The sequence below is a fragment of the Calidris pugnax genome, unplaced genomic scaffold (genome assembly GCF_001431845.1).
Source record: "Calidris pugnax isolate Ruff unplaced genomic scaffold, ASM143184v1 scaffold29, whole genome shotgun sequence".
Lineage (NCBI taxonomy): Eukaryota > Metazoa > Chordata > Aves > Charadriiformes > Scolopacidae > Calidris > Calidris pugnax.
Genome location: NW_015090768.1, coordinates 1,652,189 through 1,675,252, shown reverse-complemented (window position 1 = coordinate 1,675,252; position 23,064 = coordinate 1,652,189). Strand labels below are relative to the sequence as shown.

General features: G+C 49.4%; 1 protein-coding gene across 1 annotated transcript; it reads right to left on the bottom strand.

Moving 5' to 3' along the window:
* Positions 1-352: 352 nt before the first annotated feature.
* WLS (wntless Wnt ligand secretion mediator) lies at positions 353-19,009 on the bottom strand. The gene is made up of 11 exons (XM_014937715.1): positions 18,737-19,009; positions 9,603-9,727; positions 8,310-8,471; positions 6,993-7,129; positions 6,209-6,377; positions 5,985-6,082; positions 5,614-5,677; positions 4,736-4,879; positions 2,786-2,869; positions 1,166-1,319; positions 353-539 (listed from the first exon to the last, which is right to left on the bottom strand). The coding sequence occupies exons 1-11, from the start codon at positions 18,978-18,980 to the stop codon at positions 430-432; spliced, it is 1,491 nt and encodes a 496-aa protein (XP_014793201.1). The 5' UTR covers positions 18,981-19,009; the 3' UTR covers positions 353-429.
* Positions 19,010-23,064: the final 4,055 nt, after the last annotated feature.

The window sequence follows — 23,064 nt, the reverse complement described above, 5'->3', positions numbered from 1 at the left end:
ATATTTTTAACAATGAGACTGTATTTCCCCCCGCCCCAACCAAGATTTGTTTAAGGAGAAAACTCCCAATACTGATGAGTATGTGCTCACCAACCGAGCTCCTTTATGCGCAGGCACGTGGCAGCCAAATAAAAAGTGCCCGGCGTCAGCTCTGCCCCTTCCCCACCTTCTGTGGGACGTGCGACTTTGCAACCTTAACTGCTTTTCTGGCAGGTTTTGACGTGCTGGAGTGTAACACAATGTACATATCCCTCCCCCCAGAAAGAACTACACCATAGGAAAAGAGTTTTACGAACGTTCTGCTCCGTGTCACTGCTCGGTGAAAAGAAACTACCGAGGTTGGGGGGGGGGGGCTCCCGCCGGGCAGTGTGGTGTCCCCTGCCCTCCAGCCCAGTTATCTGGGTCCCAGCTGAGGCCACCACCTCGGTGTCACTCCTGAGCCTCCTTGCGAGCCAGCTTGTAAACCTCTGTTGGCCCATCCACGTGGGTGATGGTGGTGGTGAGCTGAAGCTCTTCCCCGCTGTTCACTCCCAGGTCACCTGAGGAAGGACGTTATTCTGTCAGCCCGGTCTCACAACAAAATATTTGGCAATTAGAAAGCAAAGAATCCGTTTCATTCCCTCCAGGCTTTCAGGAGGCAGCTGAGCTATGGACTATGTATGGAACATCAACCTGGCCTGGCGGGAGGTGTCCCTGCCCAGGGCAAGGGGTTGGAACTAGATGGTCTGTAAGGTCCCTTCCAACCCAAACCATTCTAGGATTCTATGATTTCCATAAATGCTTTCATTTAGTAATTTAAATATTGTCAAAGGATCATTTCTGTGCTGCTGAAGACTGCTGATAAAGGAATCCAACAGCATTGCCCAGATTTCTGTTTTCTCTTTTCCCTGCCCCTCCATCTGAGCTACACAATTACAACCGGGCCACGCTAAACAGTACAAAAAACCATCTAGAAGGTTCTAGACGGCCTTGGCTAAATCCTCAAACCTAACCTCGTCTGTAATTATAGCGTCTGCCAGGAAAAAACAAACCATCATTTGCGTAGCATTTTGAAGTGCTGAACATGCAGCTTTGGCCAAAAAAACCAAGGTACCAAAGGTATCAATCACCCCTTTGGTAATGCTTTCTTCCCTCGAGAGCCATCGGGTCGTGTAGAGGCATTTACCGTTCGACTGGTCTTCGCCGTAGTTCTTGTGCGACGGGGCGTAGAGGAACATCAGGGCGAAGACGTAGAGGTTCCACATGCCGTAGATGCCGGTGAAGAAGGCGCTGTTGACTTGTATCGTCACGTCCCCCCACTTCCAGTGGCCTTCGGTCACCTGCCCAGGAGAAAACAGGCCAGGTCAGTGAGACCAGATTCTTTAAAAAACACAGAATTGCCCCCCCTGAAGCACTAACTTAAGAGTAAATCGTCAAGAACAGCGTCAATTCAACAGGATGGAGTAAATGGAGTGGAAAGATGCAGCGACGCAGAACTCCGGCAAGGATTCTCCTCTTTAGCTTTAATCCAAAAATAAAAAAAAAAAGAAAAAAAAAAAGGCCCTTACAAAATGCTGGCATCAGGGCTGCTATAAATTCATCACTGAAACATGACAAAATCTCTCGTATTCTGCGATACATCCCTGCCGTAAGCGAGGCCTTCAGCAAAGATTGCCACATGAAGGGCAGTACCCAGGAGACAAGCAGCTCCATCTTCTATAGATGGAATTAGACTTCTATTAGACTTCTATAAATAGACCTTTTATAGAGGGAAAACCAGCATGAATAATGCGAAGAGCTAATGGGCTGAGCGCTGCCTTCCTGCTTCCGCCTCCGAGAGGGGCCTCGCCTGAGAGCAGCCACCCTTAGAATTTGTCAAGATTTAGGAAAATATCATCAATATTACTGTTACTTCAACCATCAATATGAACACGGCTTGAGGACAGGCAGACTGTTCCCACCAAGATGTTGGCTTTCCACAGAAGAAAGAGGAGTAAGGGGGGAAAGATGGAAGCTAAACCAAGAGTAGCTGGAGAAGAGCCTCACCATCCGTGATGGTGGTTATGGTCACCAGCGCTCAATAATGAATCAAATTGCCATTTCTCAAACCATTCCTTCAGTGTAATGGATTTTTAAGAGCAAAACCATCTGCTGCTGTGGTTTGTGATGGGACCCACCACGTATCCCCAAAGCGTAAGAGGCGCGGTGAGGGAGAAACTGCTCCTGCACCCCTAAAAACTCTGCAAAACTGGGCTTGTGAGGCTGCACCTACAGCTCTCCCAAGGCTACAAAGCTGCCTGTGCTTAGGAACAACCAAAACAACCAACTTTGGAAGAGGTGCAATCTGAAAAGTCCCCTGGAGTAAACCCTCAAAGCAGGTTTCTGTAGTGATATAAGCTCATTTGTGCAGAGACTGCGTCAGAGCTCAGTGTAAACGGGCAGAAACACCACAAAGTCAACCCAAGGAAGGTTGGATTCTGCTGTTGCTCCGTGGGCACACAAAGCCACCAGCTTTTTTGTTTATTTTCAATGGGAACAGAAGATTTTCCTCTTGCTGAGTTCTCAGAAATGACTAAAACCCTCTTGGCTGATACTTCAAACAGCAGAGCCCCAACCCTTACCCTGAGCCAAAGCCCTTGTCAAGACTTCGGCCTCAGCAGTTTTATGGTCATGCTTCCAAGAAATGAAAACAACTTCTTAAAAAGCAACTTATTATCAAATCTGCTTATAACGGGCATGCCTTGTCCGAATGGCAGGTGAGTGGAAATGGAATGGAGGACTGATGGAGCCCAGTTTGGTCCCTCACCTGGCTGACGATGAAGAAGATGACCGTCATCGCCGCGCAAGCCAAGGTGATGAGCATCAGGAACTTGAATCTAAAAATCAGCCCCTGTTTCGAGAGAAACGTCACCGGTCACATTAAGAGAACCCACAAAAACCCGTTTTTGTTTTTAGCATATGCAAGACATAGTATTATAAAAAAAAAAAAAAAGGGTCCAACCCATGAAACCCCAAAGCAAAACAACCTCCTCCCACTCCTCTGCACCGTCTTCGGGCTGTGGGCGCCCGGGCAGCTCCGGCTTCCCCTTACACTCCCTCCTGCCACCAGGTTTCCCCAGGAGGACACCGGTTGGTGTGAGCCATGGGCTTGGGTAAAACCAACACGGATCCACAAGAGGAGTCCGGGTTTCCACAGCACAGGACCTGGTACCACACTCATCCTCACCTCCAGCCTCCAGCCTGGCTGGAAACCCCCACAATTCCCAACGCGCGTCAAAATTAGGCTGGATATTCTAGAAAAAAAGTCCATTCTAAGACAAATTATGGCTCAAGAATGACTTGACTGGGAATCTGACTGCAAACCGTACTTGCTTGCATGAGTTTTACGTTTTTACTCAAAAATTCTTTTGTTTTTGTTTGGGTTTTTTTTTGTGTGTGTTGTTTTTTTTAACCTGTTTCTGGAATTTTGGTGGAAATGTCAGCGTGTGCGTAATTGCTATGCCACACTACGACAACAACTGACTATTAATTTAACTCTTCATGTTTGCCAGATGTTCGTACGTAGAGCGCGGCCGCCGGGGGCTCTACAAGACGAGCTGAAATCCTGTGCCTCTTGCTAAAGGGAAATGTGGAAAAAAAAAATAATGTTCAGTATCTTCTTCATTCTCTCACGTCCGACTTTCTCTTATTTTTTATGTGAGTTCCTGATGGGTGATAATGGACTTGTTTAAATTAGAAGTGACCATCTTTTAACAGAACAACATTAGCGATAAATATTTACACGCACACGGAAACACCACTTAAAGCCAGCTCCTCGTGTTTAACAGCAGCTAAAGACAGTGAGGACAGAAAGAACGTACAAAAACATGGCCTAAAAACGGGGATAATGGGGCCAACACGTCCCGTTTTGATCCTGACAGGACAGTTTGCCTCCCATGACTTGGTCAGGGAAAAGACAACCCCATAAATTTGAATTCACGCCTGAATTTATGCCTCTAAATACTTCAAGGGTGGGTGTCAGGAGGATGGGGCTGGTCTTTTTTCAGTGGTGCCCAGGGACAGGACAAGAGGAAATGGGCACAAACTTGAATACAAGAAGTTCCACCTCAACATGAGGAGGAACTTCTTCCCTGTGAGGGTGGCAGAGCCCTGGAAGAGGCTGCCCAGGGAGGTGGTGGAATCTCCTTTTCTGCAGACCTTCAAACGTGACTGGACACGTTCCTGTGGGACCTGCTCTGGGGGGACGTGCTTTGGCAGGGGGTTGGAGGAGACTATCTCCAGAGGTCCCTTCCAACCCCACATCATTCAGTGATTCTGTGAAAAACAGGGTGGTTTTAGTAATACTTTCTATTAAATACAATTATTAATGTTACAGAAGGAGAAAAACAGAGGTTCGGGAAGCTGATGGGTTTAGACTCCATAGTCATTTAAACGAGAGTTGGGCCAATTTTCTTCTGTCCTCCAACACTGCTCAGTAAGTTGGGAGATGGCAACTACTCGTAAGGAGGACAGGTTGCTGACATACCCTCCCGACAGCTCAAAAATACTTCACTGGGACTAAAGACCCAAATAAAGAAGACACGACAATCAAACAAAAAAAAGTATTTAAAGCATTTAAGGGATTTGAGGAACCCAAGGAAGCCGATCAAGACCGGATCTTCCACTTCAGGACAGAGAAGGTCTCAGGATATTTTGACTTTAAGGTCAAAAATGCATTTTAAAGGTGAAGAATCTGCACAGAGAGGAGGGAGGTTACCTCGTAATGAAGGCGGCGAGCCTTGCTCATGGCGGGGAGGCTGGACTGCTTCCCGCTGATGTTTCTGAACACCTGGAAGACCATAAAGCACAGGAAGAGAAAATAGAGGCACAGGCAGATTCCTGCAACTATAATGAAGGCCATCTGGGCAGCACAGGTTAAGAGAAAATGGGATGAGCTGGACAGAAATAGCAGCAAACACTATTCAGGAGACGCAGTTATTTTAATATCATCCCAAAGATCGTAATTAAACTTCCAGCAGGCAGCCAGGAGGGATAACCCACCCAAATCTGCAGAGATTTGGGAAGCCGTGGCCAACTGGCGCCATCTCCAGAGAGGCTCCTGCGAGAGGGCTGGATGCTGACAGAAGGGGACTAATTGCATTAATCGCAGCCCGGTAATCAAAATTAACAGCAGTGAAAGTGAGTGCTTCCAGCCAGGCCTGGAAGAGCAATTTATGGAGATGCCTCGGCAACGCCTGCCCAAGGAACAGCAGCAAAGGGAGGGTCCTGGAGCAGATACCACCACGGCTGGGGACAAGAAGGAGCAGAGCTGGAGCAGGATGGGCTCTGGGGTTATTGTGATGACACCCAGGACCCAAATCTGCCACGCTTCCCCCCAAATCTCTGACATCTTGAGGAGAGGTTCAGTTCTCCAGCGACTTCCCTGAGCAGAGCACCAGTCCCTGGAGATACCTACCTCCAGGACTTCTTCTCCCAACCACCACCAGCATCTCCCACAGCACCCAAGCTCCACCCTCCCATCCCATCTTGCCAAAAGAAGGTTTCCTCTGACCCCGCAGGAATCCGGCAGGAGAAGAACATCTCCCTCCCCTACCAACAGAAACCAAGCCTTCCCCAAGCTGGCTGGAAGGATACAGCCAGCTCCGTGCCAACTTCGGTGGTCCAAATGCTGTAGAAGGGGTTCTTCAGCTGCACCCCCCTGCAAGGAGGAGAGAAAACACTGAGTTGCCACAGAAGCCAACGAGCTCTGAGAGCCCCACGTGTGTCCTACAGCCTGGGAAGAGCCAGCCACCCTGCTTTCCCATGTGGGTGAGGAGGAAACGAGGTGGGAAACATTTCTTTATGGTCCCACAGGAGAAGATAGGCTGCTGGGAAATGCCAACAAGCTTCAGTGTGCTCCTCAGAGCCTCTCCTCACTTCCTGAGATGAGGCTGTGCATCCAACCACGGGGGTGAAACTGTCGGTCCCTGCCATGAGAGGTGCATGGCGACCAGCGTTGTACCTACCTCTCACACATGTCGAAGATGAAGAGGCAGAAGGAGCCAACAGCTATGGGTCCAACCTGCTTCCAGTACCCCGACAGACGATTCCGCTCGTTCTGGTCCTAATGAGAAGGTCAAGAGGTGGGGAGGAGGAGGAGAAAAAGGAAAAGCAAGTTAGCTTGAAGTCCTCTCACATGGTGCAAAGTCCCAGGGGCTGGAAACCACCTTCCCTTCTGGGTCATACACACCATCATGTGCTCGCCGCAGAAGATGATCCAGAAGGACAGGAGCATGGCATAGAAAATGCCTTGTCGAATGTCTCCAAAGAGCAACATCCACGTCCAGTCAAACCCGATGGAAAACCACTCCACGGGGATGTTAATGAACGTCATGGAAATCCCCAGGGCAAAGATGACCCTGGAAAGGCAGAAACATCATCTCTTTCCAGTTTTCAAGGCAAGGACACAGAGCCCTAGAACCAAAGCTGTGCATGAAGAGCAACAGAAGAAAATCTGGCTCTGTTTGGGTGGTGGGGTGTCAACCTTCCATCACCAAACCCTCTGGGGCAAAGCCCTAGGGCCAAATCATAGAATCATAGAATCATTGAGGTTGGAAGAGACCCTTGGGATCATCGAGTCCAACCATCTACCCTACTCTACAAAGTCCTCCCCTACACCATGTCCCTCAGTACCGCATCTAAACGTCCCTTAAACACATCCAGGGACGGTGACTCCACCCCCTCCCTGGGCAGCCTGTTCCAATGCCCAACCACTCTCTCTGTGAAAAATTCCTTCCTAATGTTCAATCTAAGCCTACCCTGTTGGAGCTTGAAGCCGTTCCCTCTCAGCTATTCATTTTCTGTAGGCTTAATGGGACAGAAAAGAGAAGCTACAGATGTCTCCTGCTCCCAGTGTGACTGGGTGGACCATCCCTGCTTCCCCAAACATGGGCTCTGCCAGGCAGCAGCGACCACCTGGGTCAGCGTCCTCTTGCTCGAGAGTCACCTTAGCCAGTGCATGAGCCCGTACTCACTTCTCCAGCAGGACAGGAGCACGTGTCATCAGCGTGATCCTTCTCCAGTACCACACCATGATAATTAAAATGCTGGGGGTGAGGAAAGTCTTCATGGCAAACCACACTTTGGTAAAGCCTCCATTTTGATGGATGCCCTGAGGAAAACAAAGGTGGAATGAAGAGCTGTGCAGGGTATAGCATCATAGAACTACAGAATGGTTTGGGTGGGAAGGGACATTAAAGCCCCCCCAGTGCCACCCCCTGCCCTGGGCAGGGACACCTCCCACCACACCAGGTTGCTCCAAGCCCCCTCCAACCTGCCCTTGAACCCCTCCAGGGATGGGGCAGCCACAGCTTCTCTGGCCAACCTGGGCCAGGCTCTCACCACCCTCCCACCAAACAAGTTCTTCCCCACAGCTCAGCTCCATCTCCCCTCTTGCAGGGTCCAACCCTTCCCCCTCCTCCTAGGGCTCCCCTCCCTCATCCAGAGTCCCTCCCCAGCTTTCCTGGAGCCCCCCTTCTTTAGGGGCTGGAAGGGGCTGGAAGATCTCCTTGGAGCCTTCTCTTCTCCAGGCTGAACCCCCCCAACTCTCTCAGCCCCCCCTCCCAGCAGAGGGGCTCCAGCCCTCCCAGTGTCTCTGTGGACTCCTCAGGTCCTGCTCCAACAGCTCCATGTCCTTCCTCTGACACGGCACAGGAAAAAAACTGGCAAAATTGCTCTCAGACAAGTAACAAGTTCCTCCTGAAGCCCAGTCACCACTGGTGGGAAACCCATCAGCCAAATTAAAGCATTTCTCCAGACAAAGGCCCTCCCACCGCTGTCTGCAGCCACCACAGCTGGCTGGCTCCCTGCTTCTGCCAAGAGGGACAGGGATGGGAGGTTTTCCAGCTGGGAAAGCCTCAGGGGAGGGCAGCAGCAGGGACAGCTGACAGCCCTCCTGGACATCTGTGTGGCGACGGCCAACTCCAGGACAAAGCGGGTCCCCCCTGAGCCCTGCTGTTCTGTTCCTTCTTAGCTCCTCTCCAGGAGAGACAGGGCTTGATCACATGGAGGACCATGACCCGAGCCAGACCATGGTGGGGAGGAGAGGACACAGGGGACCTGTGGGAAGAGCCCAGCTCTGGAGGTGGCCACCAGGCAGTGCAGGAGGGTGACACTACTCAAAGCTTGAGAAGCCCTTGCTCCTCAGAAGAGGAAGGAGGAAATTCACATTTGCAGGTAGGAGCTACGTGCAATGAAGCGTAGGACCTCGCTGGGGATCAACGAGAAGACCAAGAAGGAGCTGCAGCAGCCCCTGGGCTGACATCATGGACAGAAGCACGATGGCCACTTACCACAAGGCGGATATCCTTGATCTCCCCGATGCCCACGTTAATGCCCTTCCTCTCGTTCACAGGCAGGCGGATGTTGATGAGGTAGTACTTGTGGGCCACGCTGCCAATCTCCATGAAGGGAAGGAAGTCGCAGTCGTAGTGACGGCCTTCAGACTCCAGGGTCTGGAAAGGGCACAGAGCAGCAAGATGGATGGCCATCAGCCTTGGACGGACCTCCACAGTGAGGGTCTGCAAAAGCCCTAACACTGGGACCACTGCTAGCACCCAGAGCCTGCTGGCTAATTCCAGCCTTCCCCTGGGGAGAGGCTGTCCAAGTCTGGAGAACATCAACGGTTTGGGGACGTTTGGGGTCATTGAGTCGATAGCAGGTGGACCTCAAGCAGGTTCATGTCTCAGGCTCTTAAATACATTTAAAGTCAAGGTAGCCTTTGAAGATGAAAGGCTGCTTTGGGATTGAAGCTTCCTCCCTCAGCAAGCACAACTTGAACCAACACAAAACATGCAACCCTCTCACACACGTCTTGATGTGGAGTTTCTTGAGTCCTGTTTTCCGAGCAATACTCTCCTCTGCACCTCATTTATATTTACTGCATAGACATGGCCTTATGGAAGAGTATGGGTGTCACTGGGGACAGGAGTGGGTTGCTGAAAGGGACTGTGAAATGGGAGAAACAAGGCACAGAGCTGGAAAACGTGGCATGGTGAAGAGACACCAGATTCATTTAAGCACAGGAATTACCATCTGCAGCACAAAAGGGAACATCTTTAAACAAGATGCTCCATTCTTACTGTCAGCTGTGCTCTCTGCTCCTAAGCTTTGTAGCCCGAGGCGTTGAGAAGTTTCTTAAAGTAACTCTCGCCCCACCTCTCCAGGTTCTTTGAGGGCTGCAGTGTCCCTGGTGGGCTGTTTCCTCACCACTCCTGAAGAACATGGTTTTATCCATCACAGAAGCGCAAGATGGAAACGTCCAAGTTCTCTAGGATGGTTTGGGTTATACAGATCTCAAAGAGGACAACTCTGCTTGCACCTGGATCCGTGTGTTGACCTCACACCTTTTCTTCCTCACAGTTCTAAGTCTACCTTTGACTTCATGCCCTTCTCTGTATCACCCAACAGAACCACTTGCATGTGGAGCTCATCAGGTTTTCAAAGACTTTGAGCCAAGAGAAAGCTTTCAAAGTCATCACTGAACAATTCAAGAGCTTCTAGGAATCACCATGAAGGAAAGGAAGAGGATAACTCCCACCACACTCCCCCACCTCCCCACCTCCAGCGTCATCAAAACACCTTACTTTTGGTGAGCCAAAGGTGCATTTCAGCTTCCTGATCTCTATCGCATGCGCTATTTCTTTCCAATCATCAAACATGTCATCCCGATATGCTAATGACACATCCAGGGTAATTTCTGCGTTCTCTTCTGCAAGAGTAAGGAGACATCAGGCTGGTTAGAGAGGAGAGGAAGGGTACAGAACATCAGAAGGGTGGGAGAGCCTCCAGACACTGCAAGGACCTCTGAGAGGCACACAGCTACAGAGGGGAATGGAAATTTTTGCATTCCAAGTAATACAGACCAAATTACCCTTTTTTCAAAACATTTATCTCTTCTCTAGTAGGGGAGAAAAAATTTTTTACTAGTCATAAAGGTCTGATATTTTTCTAACACAACATGACTTATGGCATATCACAACATATCATGGCTTCTGTTACAGCTGTGGGTGAGGAGCATTATTTATTCCTGTAGCATTAGAAACAATAATTATATAAAACTGGAACCTAAAGAGCTGCAGAGACAGAGAATAAGCCTAAAAGCCACCCAGCAGCCTCGCACCACGGGCTGGCAGGGGGACAGTAAGAGAGGTTTCAACATGGACTGTCTGCAGGCAACGCAATAGGTCCTTCCGCTTCAGGAAACAACTACATTGCATCATAGGATTTGCTTTATATCAACACTGAAACACTGTTTTTTACAGAAAACCACACACACACAAAAAGAAGTATACAACTGCATATGGTTAGATGAACTGTGTAAAGGAGAAACCATGCAGCTGATGGTACATCTTGTTCCTTTAAATACGACAGCAGAAGTCATCTATCAACAAAACCTTAGGTTTCTTATGGCTGTAGGTTCACCATCCCCAAACATTGAATCCCAACGTCTTGACTAAAAAGGCCTAGAATACTCCTCTAACAAAGATGTGTTCTGCCAGAGAGATGTCATAGGAAAGAAACAAAAAGGGTTGCAGAGGTCTTTGGGTGGGACAGGAAGGGAGGAGGCAGGGAAAGGTCAAAACGCATCAGCAAAAACCCAAATCACTTCACAATTGCCCGTTCCTGGGATCTTCTGCTCTTAAAAGATAAGTTGGGGTTCCCAGAGTAGTAAGAAAACACTACACAAAGTTCCTTTAAAAAGAAAACTAAAAAATTGAAGTTCAGCTGTGATGGCCTTGCTGGAAAAAGGGATGGCCTAGAACCTCAGAAACGAGATGCAGTTGATGTTTTTTGTATGTATCATTTAACTTAAGTCATTCTATGTAAGACTTTTGAAGCCCTCCCCTCCACACGCACACCCCGCAGCACCACCAGCTTCTGTCTGCCTTTACCAAAGCACCAACTTGCAGGAGCACAGGGTGTAACTGCTTTTAAATATGCTCTTGCTGCCAAGAGCTCATTGCTGCAAGAAGAAAATGAGGCTGAAATGGACTTATTTATGTGCCATAACCGAGCAAGTTCACGAAACTGTGAGTTACAGTTGAAGCTGCCAAGCAGCAACATGTAAACACGCTTTAAAAACCCCAGGCATGTCTGTACCAGCTCTACCAGATGTAAAATCCTGCTATTTACCAGGCACAAATCCCAGGGAAGGCTCTGAAAGAGGAACACGTTCTGAAACAAGCATGCACACGCTACAATCTGGCCTCCTCTTCTCATAGATCACCAAACTCTGAGAGCCACGGCTGTTAGAAACGCATTGGAAGATGGCTACAGAACCACTGGTTGTGGAGAAGTGTTAGAAGATGTCTCAACAACCACCCATGGTGAAGGCACGTTGGAAGATGGCTACAGAACCATTGGTCATTGAGAAACGTTGGAAGATGTCTCAAGAACCACCCATGGTGAAGAAGCATCGGAAGATATCTACAGAACCACACGCTCACTGCTAACAGCTCATGCTTGCAAGCTGCCAGGATGCATGCTGTGGCATGTTCCTGAGCTCAGGAGGTCAGAAATGCCTCTGCAGACCCAAGCTGACAGACAGACACATTCCACTGGGGCTGCATCACCGCATGAGCAGATGCCATGTGTGCTCTGTCTTGCAAGGACGCAAAAGGCTTCATAAGCAACGTCAACACCCATCGCTTTTCACCAGGAACAGTCTGTGTGACACCAGGAATTGCCTGCTCGGGGAACGGGTTGCAAAGACATATCAGTTCTCCAGGGACTTTGAAGTTCAGCTCCAGAATAAATCTGGTCTTCATGAAGGGAGGCTGTTTCACGTCTACGAGTAAGGACGAGTCCTTCAAGTGCTGCGTGTCCTGTGTATTGGTCACCTTTTCCAGTTACATTTTTGCTGGGGAGAGGTGGTGGCACACTCCTCCAAAGGGATGGGAAGGGGCAGGGATGGTCTCTGTGGTTTAGACTTGCTATTCATGGTATCTGGAGATGGCTCTGTTATGCAGCTGATGTGGATGCACCAAGATCTTTCTGAGTATTTTTTGTTCGCCCACGTGATCCGTTCCATCCAGCTCGACACCGTGTTCCCTCCCGTGGCAGCCGTCAGCGAGGTTTCCATCCAACACCACTTTGCCATCTCAGATCCGCTTATTTAGGAGACCAGCAAACCAGATAAATGGGAACAGAAGGTTGAACTTGGCCCGGCTAAAGAGAACTGCAAACTTCATTTCAGAGGCCATAAAACCGAGCGGAATGCTTGGGATTAAAGCCAACAAAACCAGCTTTCATTATTTCATCTTCGTAATCCCAACGTTGCTGCTGCCATCACGTATGAAACAGGCAGCAGATAATAGCAGTGTGCGCCCTTCCAGGCCAGCAGATTAGAACTTCCCTCTGAATTTCCATCAGTCCCTGAGCCAGGGTAACGCCTTCTATTAAAACAGTTTTGTACAAAGATTCTTCAAGATGAAATATATATATATGTGTGTGTGTGTACATATATACACGGAGATGCTGGGAGGGCTGGAGCCCCTCTGCTGGGAGGGGGGGCTGAGAGAGTTGGGGGGTTCAGCCTGGAGAAGAGAAGGCTCCGGGGAGACCTTCCAGCCCCTTCCAGGCCCTAAAGAAGGGGAGCTCCAGGAAAGCTGGGGAGGGACTCTGGATGAGGGAGGGGAGCCCTAGGAGGAGGGGGAAGGGTTGGACCCTGCAAGAGGGGAGATGGAGCTGAGCTGTGGGGAAGAACTTGTTTGGTGGGAGGGTGGTGAGAGCCTGGCCCAGGTTGGCCAGAGAAGCTGTGGCTGCCCCATCCCTGGAGGGGTTCAAGGGCAGGTTGGAGGGGGCTTGGAGCAACCTGGTTTGGTGGGTTAGAACTGGGTGGGCTTTAAGGTCCCTTCCCACCCAAACCATTCTGTGATCCTATGATTTACAGACAGACATTCCCACCCCAGTTCAACCTCAGCCTTTCATTTGCAGTCCCCACTGTCCCAGAAACACAAATAAGGAGAGTGCTTGGCAGAGAACTGAATTTTAAGAAGATTCATGGATTATTCACATTAATACCAAACCCTCCGAGGCTGAACAGACAATCTGGGGGTGTGTGTGGCCCTTTTCGTGCCCGGCACTGACACCACTGAAGGCTACGGGCAGGGAACGTGCCCAGGCAGGCAGATACACCGAGAAGCAGCAGCTCGTGTTCCACCACGCCTGGCTTCAAGATAAAAGCAAGGTGGTTTAAAACCGTGCTATTTACCATCAAAACAGCAGCTGGGAGGAGTGAGCAGGAGGCCAGAGGCTGACACTCAAGGCAGTTTTTACTTCTGGAAGCACTGACAGAGTCTAAAGCATTTTAATTCTTCAAGGCTGAGCCCCGGCAGCAGAGGAAGGACCCATGGGAGGAAGGAGGAGAAAAAGCTACTGCAAACCTGTGCTCAGCCTCCCCAATGCCAGCAGCTTCGAGGAAAGCAATTATTCAGTTCCTCCACACACATTAATCAAGATTCTCCAGAATTTCCCAACTATACAAGGTAGAAATAGGTAGATCTAAATCTGTCTCGTTCAGAGAGATGAATCTTCATCTCACAGGGACCACATCAGAGCATGTCCTCATGACGTGCTCCACATTGACCTTGCCTTCCCAGATCTTGCAGACAGTCTGGAGCCTGGTACATCACTTCTGATATTAACAGCTCAAGCGCTGAGTGATGACCTCACTAGTATCACAGGATTACATTAAAAACCCTACAGAAATAAGACAGGTTTCTTTAAGTGAATATGGGCTGCAGGGATGACCAGCGAGGAGAACCCACCTTCCTGTGGGGGTTCCCAGGACTGTCCCTTCTCAGGGCTGCAACACCATAGAATGGTTTGGGTGGGAAGGGACCTAAGAGCCCCCCCAGTGCCACCCCCTGCCCTGGGCAGGGACACCTCCCACCACACCAGGTTGCTCCAAGCCCCCTCCAACCTGCCCTTGAACCCCTCCAGGGATGGGGCAGCCACAGCTTCTCTGGCCAACCTGGGCCAGGCTCTCACCACCCTCCCACCAAACAAGTTCTTCCCCACAGCTCAGCTCCATCTCCCCTCTTGCAGGGTCCAACCCTTCCCCCTCCTCCTAGGGCTCCCCTCCCTCATCCAGAGTCCCTCCCCAGCTTTCCTGGAGCCCCCCTTCTTTAGGGACTGGAAGGGGCTGGAAGGTCTCCCCGGAGCCTTCTCTTCTCCAGGCTGAACCCCCCCAACTCTCTCAGCCTGTCCTCCCAGCAGAGGGGCTCCAGCCCTCCCAGCATCTCTGGGGCCTCCTCTGGCCCCATCCAACAGCTCCATGTCCTTCTTGTGCTGAGGACTCCAGAGCTGGACACAGTGCTCCAGGTGGGGAAACGATGCCGTGAACCCAATGCCAAGGTTCTCCCCGGTTCCTCCCACGATCCCAGCAGCACCAACAGATGTTTCTTCACGTTGGCATTTCACTGCCAGACATTCAATCCCCACGATCGCTTCCACAATTCACTTTATAGCACGATACGAGCAGAGGGTTTGATCTTCACTCGCATTACAATGGTCTAAAAATAGGAGTTGTTGGAGGAGATGGCTCGGTGCCAGCTTCACACCAATACAGCCCTCTGGAAAAAGGAGGATGCAAGCAAACCGAAGAAATGCTGGAATATATTCCCCTTACCCACGCTCCACCAGCTCTCTGAAATTCCAAAAACTACCAAGAGAAACCCAAATGGGATGAATTTGAAGAGGAGCCCACATCCATCCAGCCATCCCCTGTACACAGCTGCTTTCCAACGGCAGAGAAACCAGAAGTCATTCTCACTTACTAACATTTTAAGTCCGCCAGACATAAAAAGAGAGAAAAACAAGCTTTTTAAGACTGAACACTTGTAGAAGCCCCTCCTTCTGCTACGCCCCCTGATAAATAGAGACCTCCTTATCCAGTGCCCACTCCGTGCTCCTCGGGGACATCACATTCCTAGAGGTAAATCCAATACTGAGCGATTTCAGGTTTTGCTTTTCCACGAGGTGAAACTGGGGCAGGAGGAGCCCAGCTCCGGGGGCTCCCGAAGCCCGTGGCTGTGGGGAGGGAGCAGCCCCCAGGTCCCCGCTCCAGCCAAGGACAGATACCTGGGAATTACTTCTCGGCACGTAGAAGGTCAAGCTGCAAAGGGAAGGGAGGGAAGGACTGATGGTCCCGGCTAAGAAACGCTGGAGCTTGCCAAGCACAAATGGCCCAGATCCCTGGCAGCAGACCAGCCCGAAAAATAAATAGAAATAAAGAAAGATAAATCCCCTGCGAGCTCACAGTACATCCTCCCACCCTTCCCTGAGGTACCCTGCCCAGGAGAGCCCGGCAAGATGGGCCAACAAACAACAGTTGAAGCAGGAATGGATTTTTAAAGTGCATCTGATGTGGAGGGAACAGAGCTGAGCACCCAACGTGCCTGGGAACAGGGATGTGCACACTCGGTACCGGTGACACCGTCCAGAACAGGTCCCCCCAGAGCAGGTCCCACAGGAACGTGTCCAGGTGGGTTTGAAGGTCCCCAAAGAAGGAGACCCCACACCCTCTCTGGGCAGCCTCTTCCAGGGCTCTGCCACCCTCACAGGAAAGAAGTTCCTCCTCATGTTGAGATGGAATTTCCCATAGAATCACAGAATCTTCTAGGTTGGAAGGGACCTTAAAGATCATCTTGTCCAACCGTCAACCTAACTGACAAAAATAGACACCAGCACAACAAACAAGGAGCATCATCACTAAACCATACCTCCCAGCACTACATCAACCCGTCTTTTGAACACCTCCAGGGATGGGGCCTCAACCACCTCCCTGGGCAGCCCATTCCATGTCCCAGTTTGTGCCCGTTGCCCCTTGTCCTGTCCTCGAGCACCACTGAGAAGAGTCTGGCCCCATCCTCTTGCCACCCACCCTTTAGCTATTGCTCAGCATTGATGAGATCCCCTCTCAGGCTGCTCTTCTCCAGCTGAACAGCCCCAGGTCCCTCAGCCTTTCCTCAGCACAGAGATGCTCTAGTCCCTCATCATCCTCACAGCCTCTGCTGGACCCTCTCCAGCAGTTCCCTGTCCTTCTGGAACTAGGGAGCCCACAACTGAGCTTTGACCACAGAGGTACAGGCAGCTTTAGGGTGACTTCATCTCATTTCTCTAACTGCTGCCTTTCCCTGGTCTGGAAAGGGGTTTTTTTAATAATTGACTGCACGATGCATGGAAAAAGCTTGGACACAGAAACAGCCTTTTCCTTGGAGAAACAGCAAGTCTGAGTCTCTCCCGGCTTTCCACGAGGGATAAACGCAAAGGAAGTAGCTCAGCTTCTAAACATCTGCCTTTTGACAACATCTGCATTTCAAAAACATTTAAACATCTGCATTAGGACAGCCCAGAGCCAGTTTCCAAGGGGAAAATGTGATTAAGGCGTGTTCCTCCTTGGGAAGGGCGCAGAACCCTCTCGGGATGCGGGCGGCTCTCCCGGGGGCCGGAGGGATGACACGGAGGGATGACACGGAGGGATGACTCTGGCTCTCCAGAGGCAAGGGAAAGGGCTGGTGTCCAGCCCACGAGTCACCCCAAGGTCCATCCCCAGGCAGCCCTGCTCCATCCCTCTCCTGGGATGGACGAGGCGCTCCACAGCCCCACAAAACCCCAGCCCACGGAGGTCTGGCTTTAAAGATTCTGGCTTTGAAGAGGTCTGGGATTAAAGCTTGAGAGAAGACACTCAAACGGTCGATGTAACAGAAGAAAAGAGGTTATTTCACAACTTCAGCATTGTCTCCTTTGACGCGCCGATTCCAATGACCTGATCAATGAAGCTCTTAACACTAAGGCAGAGTTAGCAGCAAGACACAGAGACACAGACGCAATTATTTTGGCTTGACAAGATTTATTTTTATTTTTGAAATCCGTTACAAGACAATCCGGCCAGCAAGCAGCACGTTCCTCACTGGTTTCTTAGATTTTACACTTAATTTACATCTGCCTTCAGCTTGGCACAAAGCGTAGGAAAAGAATGGGTTTTAAAATACTTTCTTCAGTCAATGAAAGAAAACTTGCAAGATGTGCTAAATAAGGTCTCGCCATAAGAAGGACTCCTGTCCCTCATCTCACAAAGAACAACAGCAGCTACAGGATTGATAATGACCAGACACTGGGGCTTTCCCAGCGGCAGAAGCGCAGGGCTCACCCCCAAATCTTGCTTTTATTACCCAGAGGGTGGCCCAAGACAAGCTTTGCTGCTTTTAAATCTCAGAAAAAAAAAAAAAAAAAAAAAGAAAAAAAGAAAGAGTTCCCACCTTTGAAGGACCTGGTGACTGAACAGTGCAAGTAATGACCTGAAGAAGAGACTCTGCCCTTGCAGGAGAAACGCTGTCGGGAGCTTGTTTAGCATTTTAGCAACCTGCTCCCAGGTGCTCGGGCAGTTCCCGATGCCAGCTCAGCTGTTTGACTTTAAAAGACTCCAAACAAAGTGTTATTTCTGTAAACACAGTCACCTATTGAAGGCTGAGCAGCTGAGCGAGGCCTTAATGAAGTTACAAAGCTGCTCTCCCCATATTTTAGAGATAATTATAGGGTTGGGAATACACACGTAGGCTTTATACAATCTCATTTTTCAACTTATCTTAATGATGATCCATTAAAGAGCTACCACCTGTGTGTGCTGGCCCCTGGCCCCAGCCCAGCAGCCAGGTCCTGGGACAGATTTGCTCTTGGAGCTGATCCACCACATGGTCCTGGGGACACCAGAGCCACACTGAGGACAGGCTGCAGCCCAGAGAAAGAGCTACAGGAGCCCCAGAGCAGAGTAGTTTGAAAAGGGAAATTGTTTAGTTGTTGTTAGATAGAAGGATTCTTCCCCAAACAGTTGAACACTCAAACACAGGCACAGCTCTGCTCTCAGTGAAGCACAGCTCAGTCCTGCCCTCGCTGCTCCCAACATCGTTTTGCAGATTTTTTGCAGGGTTATTTTTCATTTGGGTCTTTTGTTTGTTTTTCTGGGGGGTTTTGTTTTTCTAAATCCGTATTTTCTCTTCTTCCAGGAACTAAGGGTGCACCCCAGAAAGACACCTTCTCCCACGGTTCCTGTGCCCATAAGGTACCATAAAGTTTTCCGACTGCTCTGGACCACTGTAGTTTCAATGCCTGAAGGCATCTTCCATCAAAATGCCAGCAAAAATTGTATCTCACAAGGACTGATGGAAGGTAGGGCAACTATTTCAGTTCACCAACACCTAACCTCACACTGAAGACGTTGAAATTATCAATACAATAAAGGCTCAGTAAAAAAACATCAACTCTTCTGCAAGCAGTGCCCAATGGAGAGTGTTCAAACTCTCAAACACGAGCATTCCTTCTTATGAGCTCCTCATCTACTCTTATGGATCAATAATTTCATTTACTAAGTACTTTGGCTCTGTCCTGGTCTCAGCTGGCATAGAGTTAATTTTTCTTGCTAGTAGCTGCAGCGTTTTGGATTTAGTATGAGAATAGTACGTGTTAAGTAATGTTTATATGAAGTCAAGGACTTTTTCAGCTTCCCCTAGAAGCTGGGAGGGCATGCAGACAGGACAAGCTGGCTAAGGACTATTCAAGCTCAGTATAGAAATGGGGGTGTTTGGGGGGACAGGAATCCACAATCACTGCTCAGGACCAGCTGGAGAACCCCTCATGGTGCAGGATAAAAGCAGTTTTAAGAGAAATACATGGAGAAACACAGTCAGCATCTAAGGAAGGATGGAGAGTGACTTACTTAGGTCGTTGTCCATCTTGAAGGCGATGTCCAGCTGCATGATGAAGAGCATGAACTGGAACCAGGGGCTCATCTCCTTACTGGGGAGGGGGATGTGGACGGCGAAGACGATGTCGTTGGCTTCGATCTGCCTGCTCACCGCCTCGTCAAAGTCCTTCAGCTTCTCGCAGTGGTTGGGTCCCCAGGGCATCAGCCACTTGGTTTTGTGGTGGTTCTTTCTTACATCAATGCACTTCACCGACATGTAGGGCACAGCTGTGGTGGGGCTGGGAGCTGCAAGGGGAAGAGAGCCACAGCTTTAGCATCTTTTGGTTTCTTACAGAATGGTTTCCCTCTCAGGAACACGCAGTTCCCCATTCAACCGTCTGAAGGCAATTTAAAACAAACGCATCAAATGATTCCCCTTCACAGCTCCTTGATCTTGCACTTGAGTAATTAAGTTTATTACGTCTACGGACATACTACTGACTTTGTAGTGGGGATCAAATTAGGATTAGTTGAGGCAATGAGAATCTGCTGGTTCAGTCACAGACAGCTTGGGCACACCAACATCACATGGAAAGTCACTGGCGTCTTTTTCCATGCACACGCTCTTCCAGTTCACTTGCTGGAGCAAATCCACTTGCAAAGCACGTGGACATCCCAAACCCAGGCAGATGAACTGACCCCAGACCTCATGGTCCCACAGAGCAGGGCAAGGCTTGCCCCAGCCATCTGAACCCTGCACAGCCACACGTTTCCCTGGGCAGAAGAGCTTTTCTCACCCCTGAGCCATGCAATTGCTGTTTTAAAAACATCAGGGAAATAAAAGAGCTCCCACAGCAGGTGAAGAAGGTGGCACAACCCTCCCCATGCCATAAACCATCTCATCTTCCACAGGGCTGACCAGAGAAGCTGTGGCTGCCCCATCCCTGGAGGGGTTCAAGGCCAGGTTGGAGGGGGCTTGGAGCAACCTGGGCTGGTGGGAGGTGTCCCTGCCCAGGGCAGGGGGTGGCACTGGGGGGGCTTTAAGGTTCCTTCCAACCTAAACCCTTCTGTGATTCTACAAAGTTCTCCTGAAGCCTTATGAAGGGAGAGGGCAGCACCACCCAGCATCTAACCCAGCCCAGGGCCACCACCATCTGCTGCCTGCAGACCCACGGTCTCACCTTGGCCAAAACTCCCTACATGGAGAACATGGGGGTCAGTGGCCACCTCTGTGATGCTCCGGAGGTGTGAACTAATGACTGTGACAACCAAAGACCTGTCTCTTTTTTCCCCAGCCATGGGTTTTTTGAGATGTTGGGAGAAACGCAGCTGAACAGAGACCTTGGCTCTGAAACACTCCCAGCACCACAACATGCCACGAGGCTTAACGACACCCATAACATCCCAGCTGAGATAATTAAAACTATGGGGCATTATACTGCTTGGGCTTCACATTGATGAGGAAACAGTCAAAAACTCTTTAGTGCAAATAGGGATGAAAGCAGGAAAAAAAATAATATGCATTCCACCTTCAGCCAGAATTTCAGCACAAACCACCTTCCAACCCGAGAGAAAGAAAGTCGATGGTCGGACTAGATGATCCTAAAGGTCCCTTCCAACCTAGACATTTCTATGATTCTATGAAAAGGCTTTTAAGAAGTCAAATATATTCCCAACGTAGTTCTTCCAAGCAAAGAATTCAGTAGTTCTGCCCCGTTTCAAACATCATTTGGGAAATAAATATTTTAATGCTATTTTAATGCATGGCAGAACTGGCAAACCACGGGGATGAGCAGAGCGGGGGATGCTCCAGTTCCTCATTTCCCCACTACGACCCCAGGGGCTTCCATGGGTCACAAAGTCAAGTGATGGGAGAGTCGATAATTCTCCTGTTCCTTATGGATCTAACTCCCCTTTTTGTCAGAGAAAAAAAGTATATTTTTTCACACATCAACCAGCTCAACACATTTCAATATCCAATACATTTCACTGCAATCAAACCAGAACTGTCCTATTTTCTGAAATACCAGCAGGAAGGTACCCTTGGACACCCTGCAATGAAATTTCTTCCAGCTTCACAGGTTTTGGGAAGCAGATAGAACAGGTTAACTCTTGCTTTTTAAGCTGTTAAAAGAGTTTTCTTCATTTCTGTTTTCGCTCGAACTTGGAAGAAATTAAAGCTAGGCAATACAAGTTCGTGAAATGACATTTATGGAAAAAACCCCAAAGTACCCAGCCCTTTAAAAAATGAAAACATGGCTTGGAATTAAAAACTGTAAGTGCTAATTTAAATGAGTAACATAAAAATGCTCTAAAGCAAGTGGTAAGCATTGAAATACTCCTATACTACGAGTTAAAACAGAAGCAGCACATAGAATGACAGACACAGAATAACAGATGACTTAATGCCAAAGCCCCCAGAGAAAAGACCTCATGGTGGCCACTTAAAATTGGAGCTGAGGTGTCCAGTCTGGGGGCTCCTCACGTTGTCACCATCCCAGGACCTCCCCAGCAGATCACAGCCCACCAAAAAAACAACCTAACAACACCCTGCCTACAAACGGTGAGAAATTTAATGAGAAAAAACCAACCCAAACCTGAGCAACACCCACCTGGGGCCGGCACACGCCAACACCCCCCAGCCCTGATGACTCAGAGCCGGTGGCCACCGTGGCCCTTTGGCCACAGCATCACGACAGCGACTCGGCCACTTGGTGGGAGCTGAGCCAGGAGCCCTGGGGAGCATCTCCACCACTGTGTCACCTCGTCGAGGAGATGACATCCTTCCTACAGCCAGGGGAGATGACTCAACAAGTCGGGAGGAAGTTATTAAAAAGCAGTTGTTTATAAACTGCATTTTTTTCATATTTTTTTTTTCCCCTCCATTTTTTTTGGCAGCAGTAAGTTTTTCCCCCGCGGAGGAGTCGCAGCTATTTTTTTTTTTCCCCTCCATTTTTTTGGCAGCAGTAAGTTTTTCCCCGTGGAGGAGTCGCAGCCATGCCGGCAGAAGAGCAGGCTGCAAGGAAAGGGATTTGCTCCAGCAGGAATTCTCCCAGATCCAGAGCTGCCCTCGCTAATAACCCACAGCCCGAGAGCATCAGAGACACAAGCCACCCCCTTGCTGCATCCAGGGGTCCACAAAAACCTCCCACCTTACAGCAGCCCCCCAAAAATGAACAAATCACTGATATGCCAGAAAGAAACTGCAAAATAAAATAAAATAATAACAAAAAAACCAACAAAGAAACCAACTGTGAGCACAGGATTAGAGAATATTTAATGATGGGCCACAAGCGCATAAATAGCTGCACCGTTCTCTTATCCATGCAGAACTTAGAAACTGCAGCCGTAAGCAAATATTCTGAATATTCAAAATAATCCAGACATTCAGGCCAAGCTCTCGGAGGTTTTCAAACCCTGACAGACCTCGGCATGATTTAAAAGCAGGCCTTTCTGAATTTGGGAGATGCCGTGACTTCTACAGAGGGGAAGGATGTTTCTTGCTTTGATGCGACTCCTCACAGCCATAAATACACGTTTTCATCGCCGACTGATCATGATTTTAAATACTTGGCAGGCTGAGCTCGAGCATCCCCTCTGCCAGAGTCACAGCTTTGAGGATCCAGAGACAATTACCATATATACATGCATATATATATATATATATATTCTTGGTCGGGAACTGCACACCAAACAAACGCCGGCACTTGGCTTGTGTTACTCCCTTGGCTCCCAGCCTGTTACATTCGAGCGAGCGTTGAACCAAGTGGAAAAATAATAAAAAAAAAAAAATAAAAAAAATTTTAAAAACCCTGCTTTGTGAAACTGCAGCCAAGTCAACTAACAGCATTACAAAGTGCTATGCAAAACAAAGGCAGCGCCGAGGGATTTGGGCTCCCAGGCGGTGCCAAGCGGGCGGCTGTCAGCCCTGCTGCCTGGGGCTGGTGGGTGGCTCAGCTTTACGTGTTCTAAAGGGATCTGTGTCAGCCTGCAACTAATTAAATGGCCATTTGTGCCCACCACGGGGGATGAGCCCCCATCCCTATGCTATGAGAAGCAGCAGGAACTTGGGTACCATTCAGGGTGTCCCAGAGCACAGAATCACAGAATCTTTTGGGTTGGAAGGGACCTCAAAGATCACCTTGTCCAACCGTCAACCCAACTGACAAAAATAGACACCCGCACAACAAACAAGGAGCATCACCATCACTGAACCATACCTCCCAGCACTACATCAACCCGTCTTTTGAACACCTCCAGGGATGGGGCCTCAACCACCTCCCTGGGCAGCCCATTCCAATGGCTGAGAACCCTTTCAGTGAAAAAATTTTTCCTAATATCCAGCCTGAACCTCCCCTGGT

Excerpts from the sequence above, each read along its gene's own strand:
- WLS (XM_014937715.1), bottom strand. The coding sequence starts at position 18,980 with ATGTCGGTGAAGTGCATTGATGTAAGAAAGAACCACCACAAAACCAAG. Across the intron at positions 9,728-18,736 it reads CAAGATGGACAACGACCTAA|AAGAGAACGCAGAAATTACC; the intron begins GTAAGTCACTCT and ends TTACTCTTGCAG. Across the intron at positions 7,130-8,309 it reads TCAAGGATATCCGCCTTGTG|GGCATCCATCAAAATGGAGG; the intron begins GTAAGTGGCCAT and ends TGTTTTCCTCAG.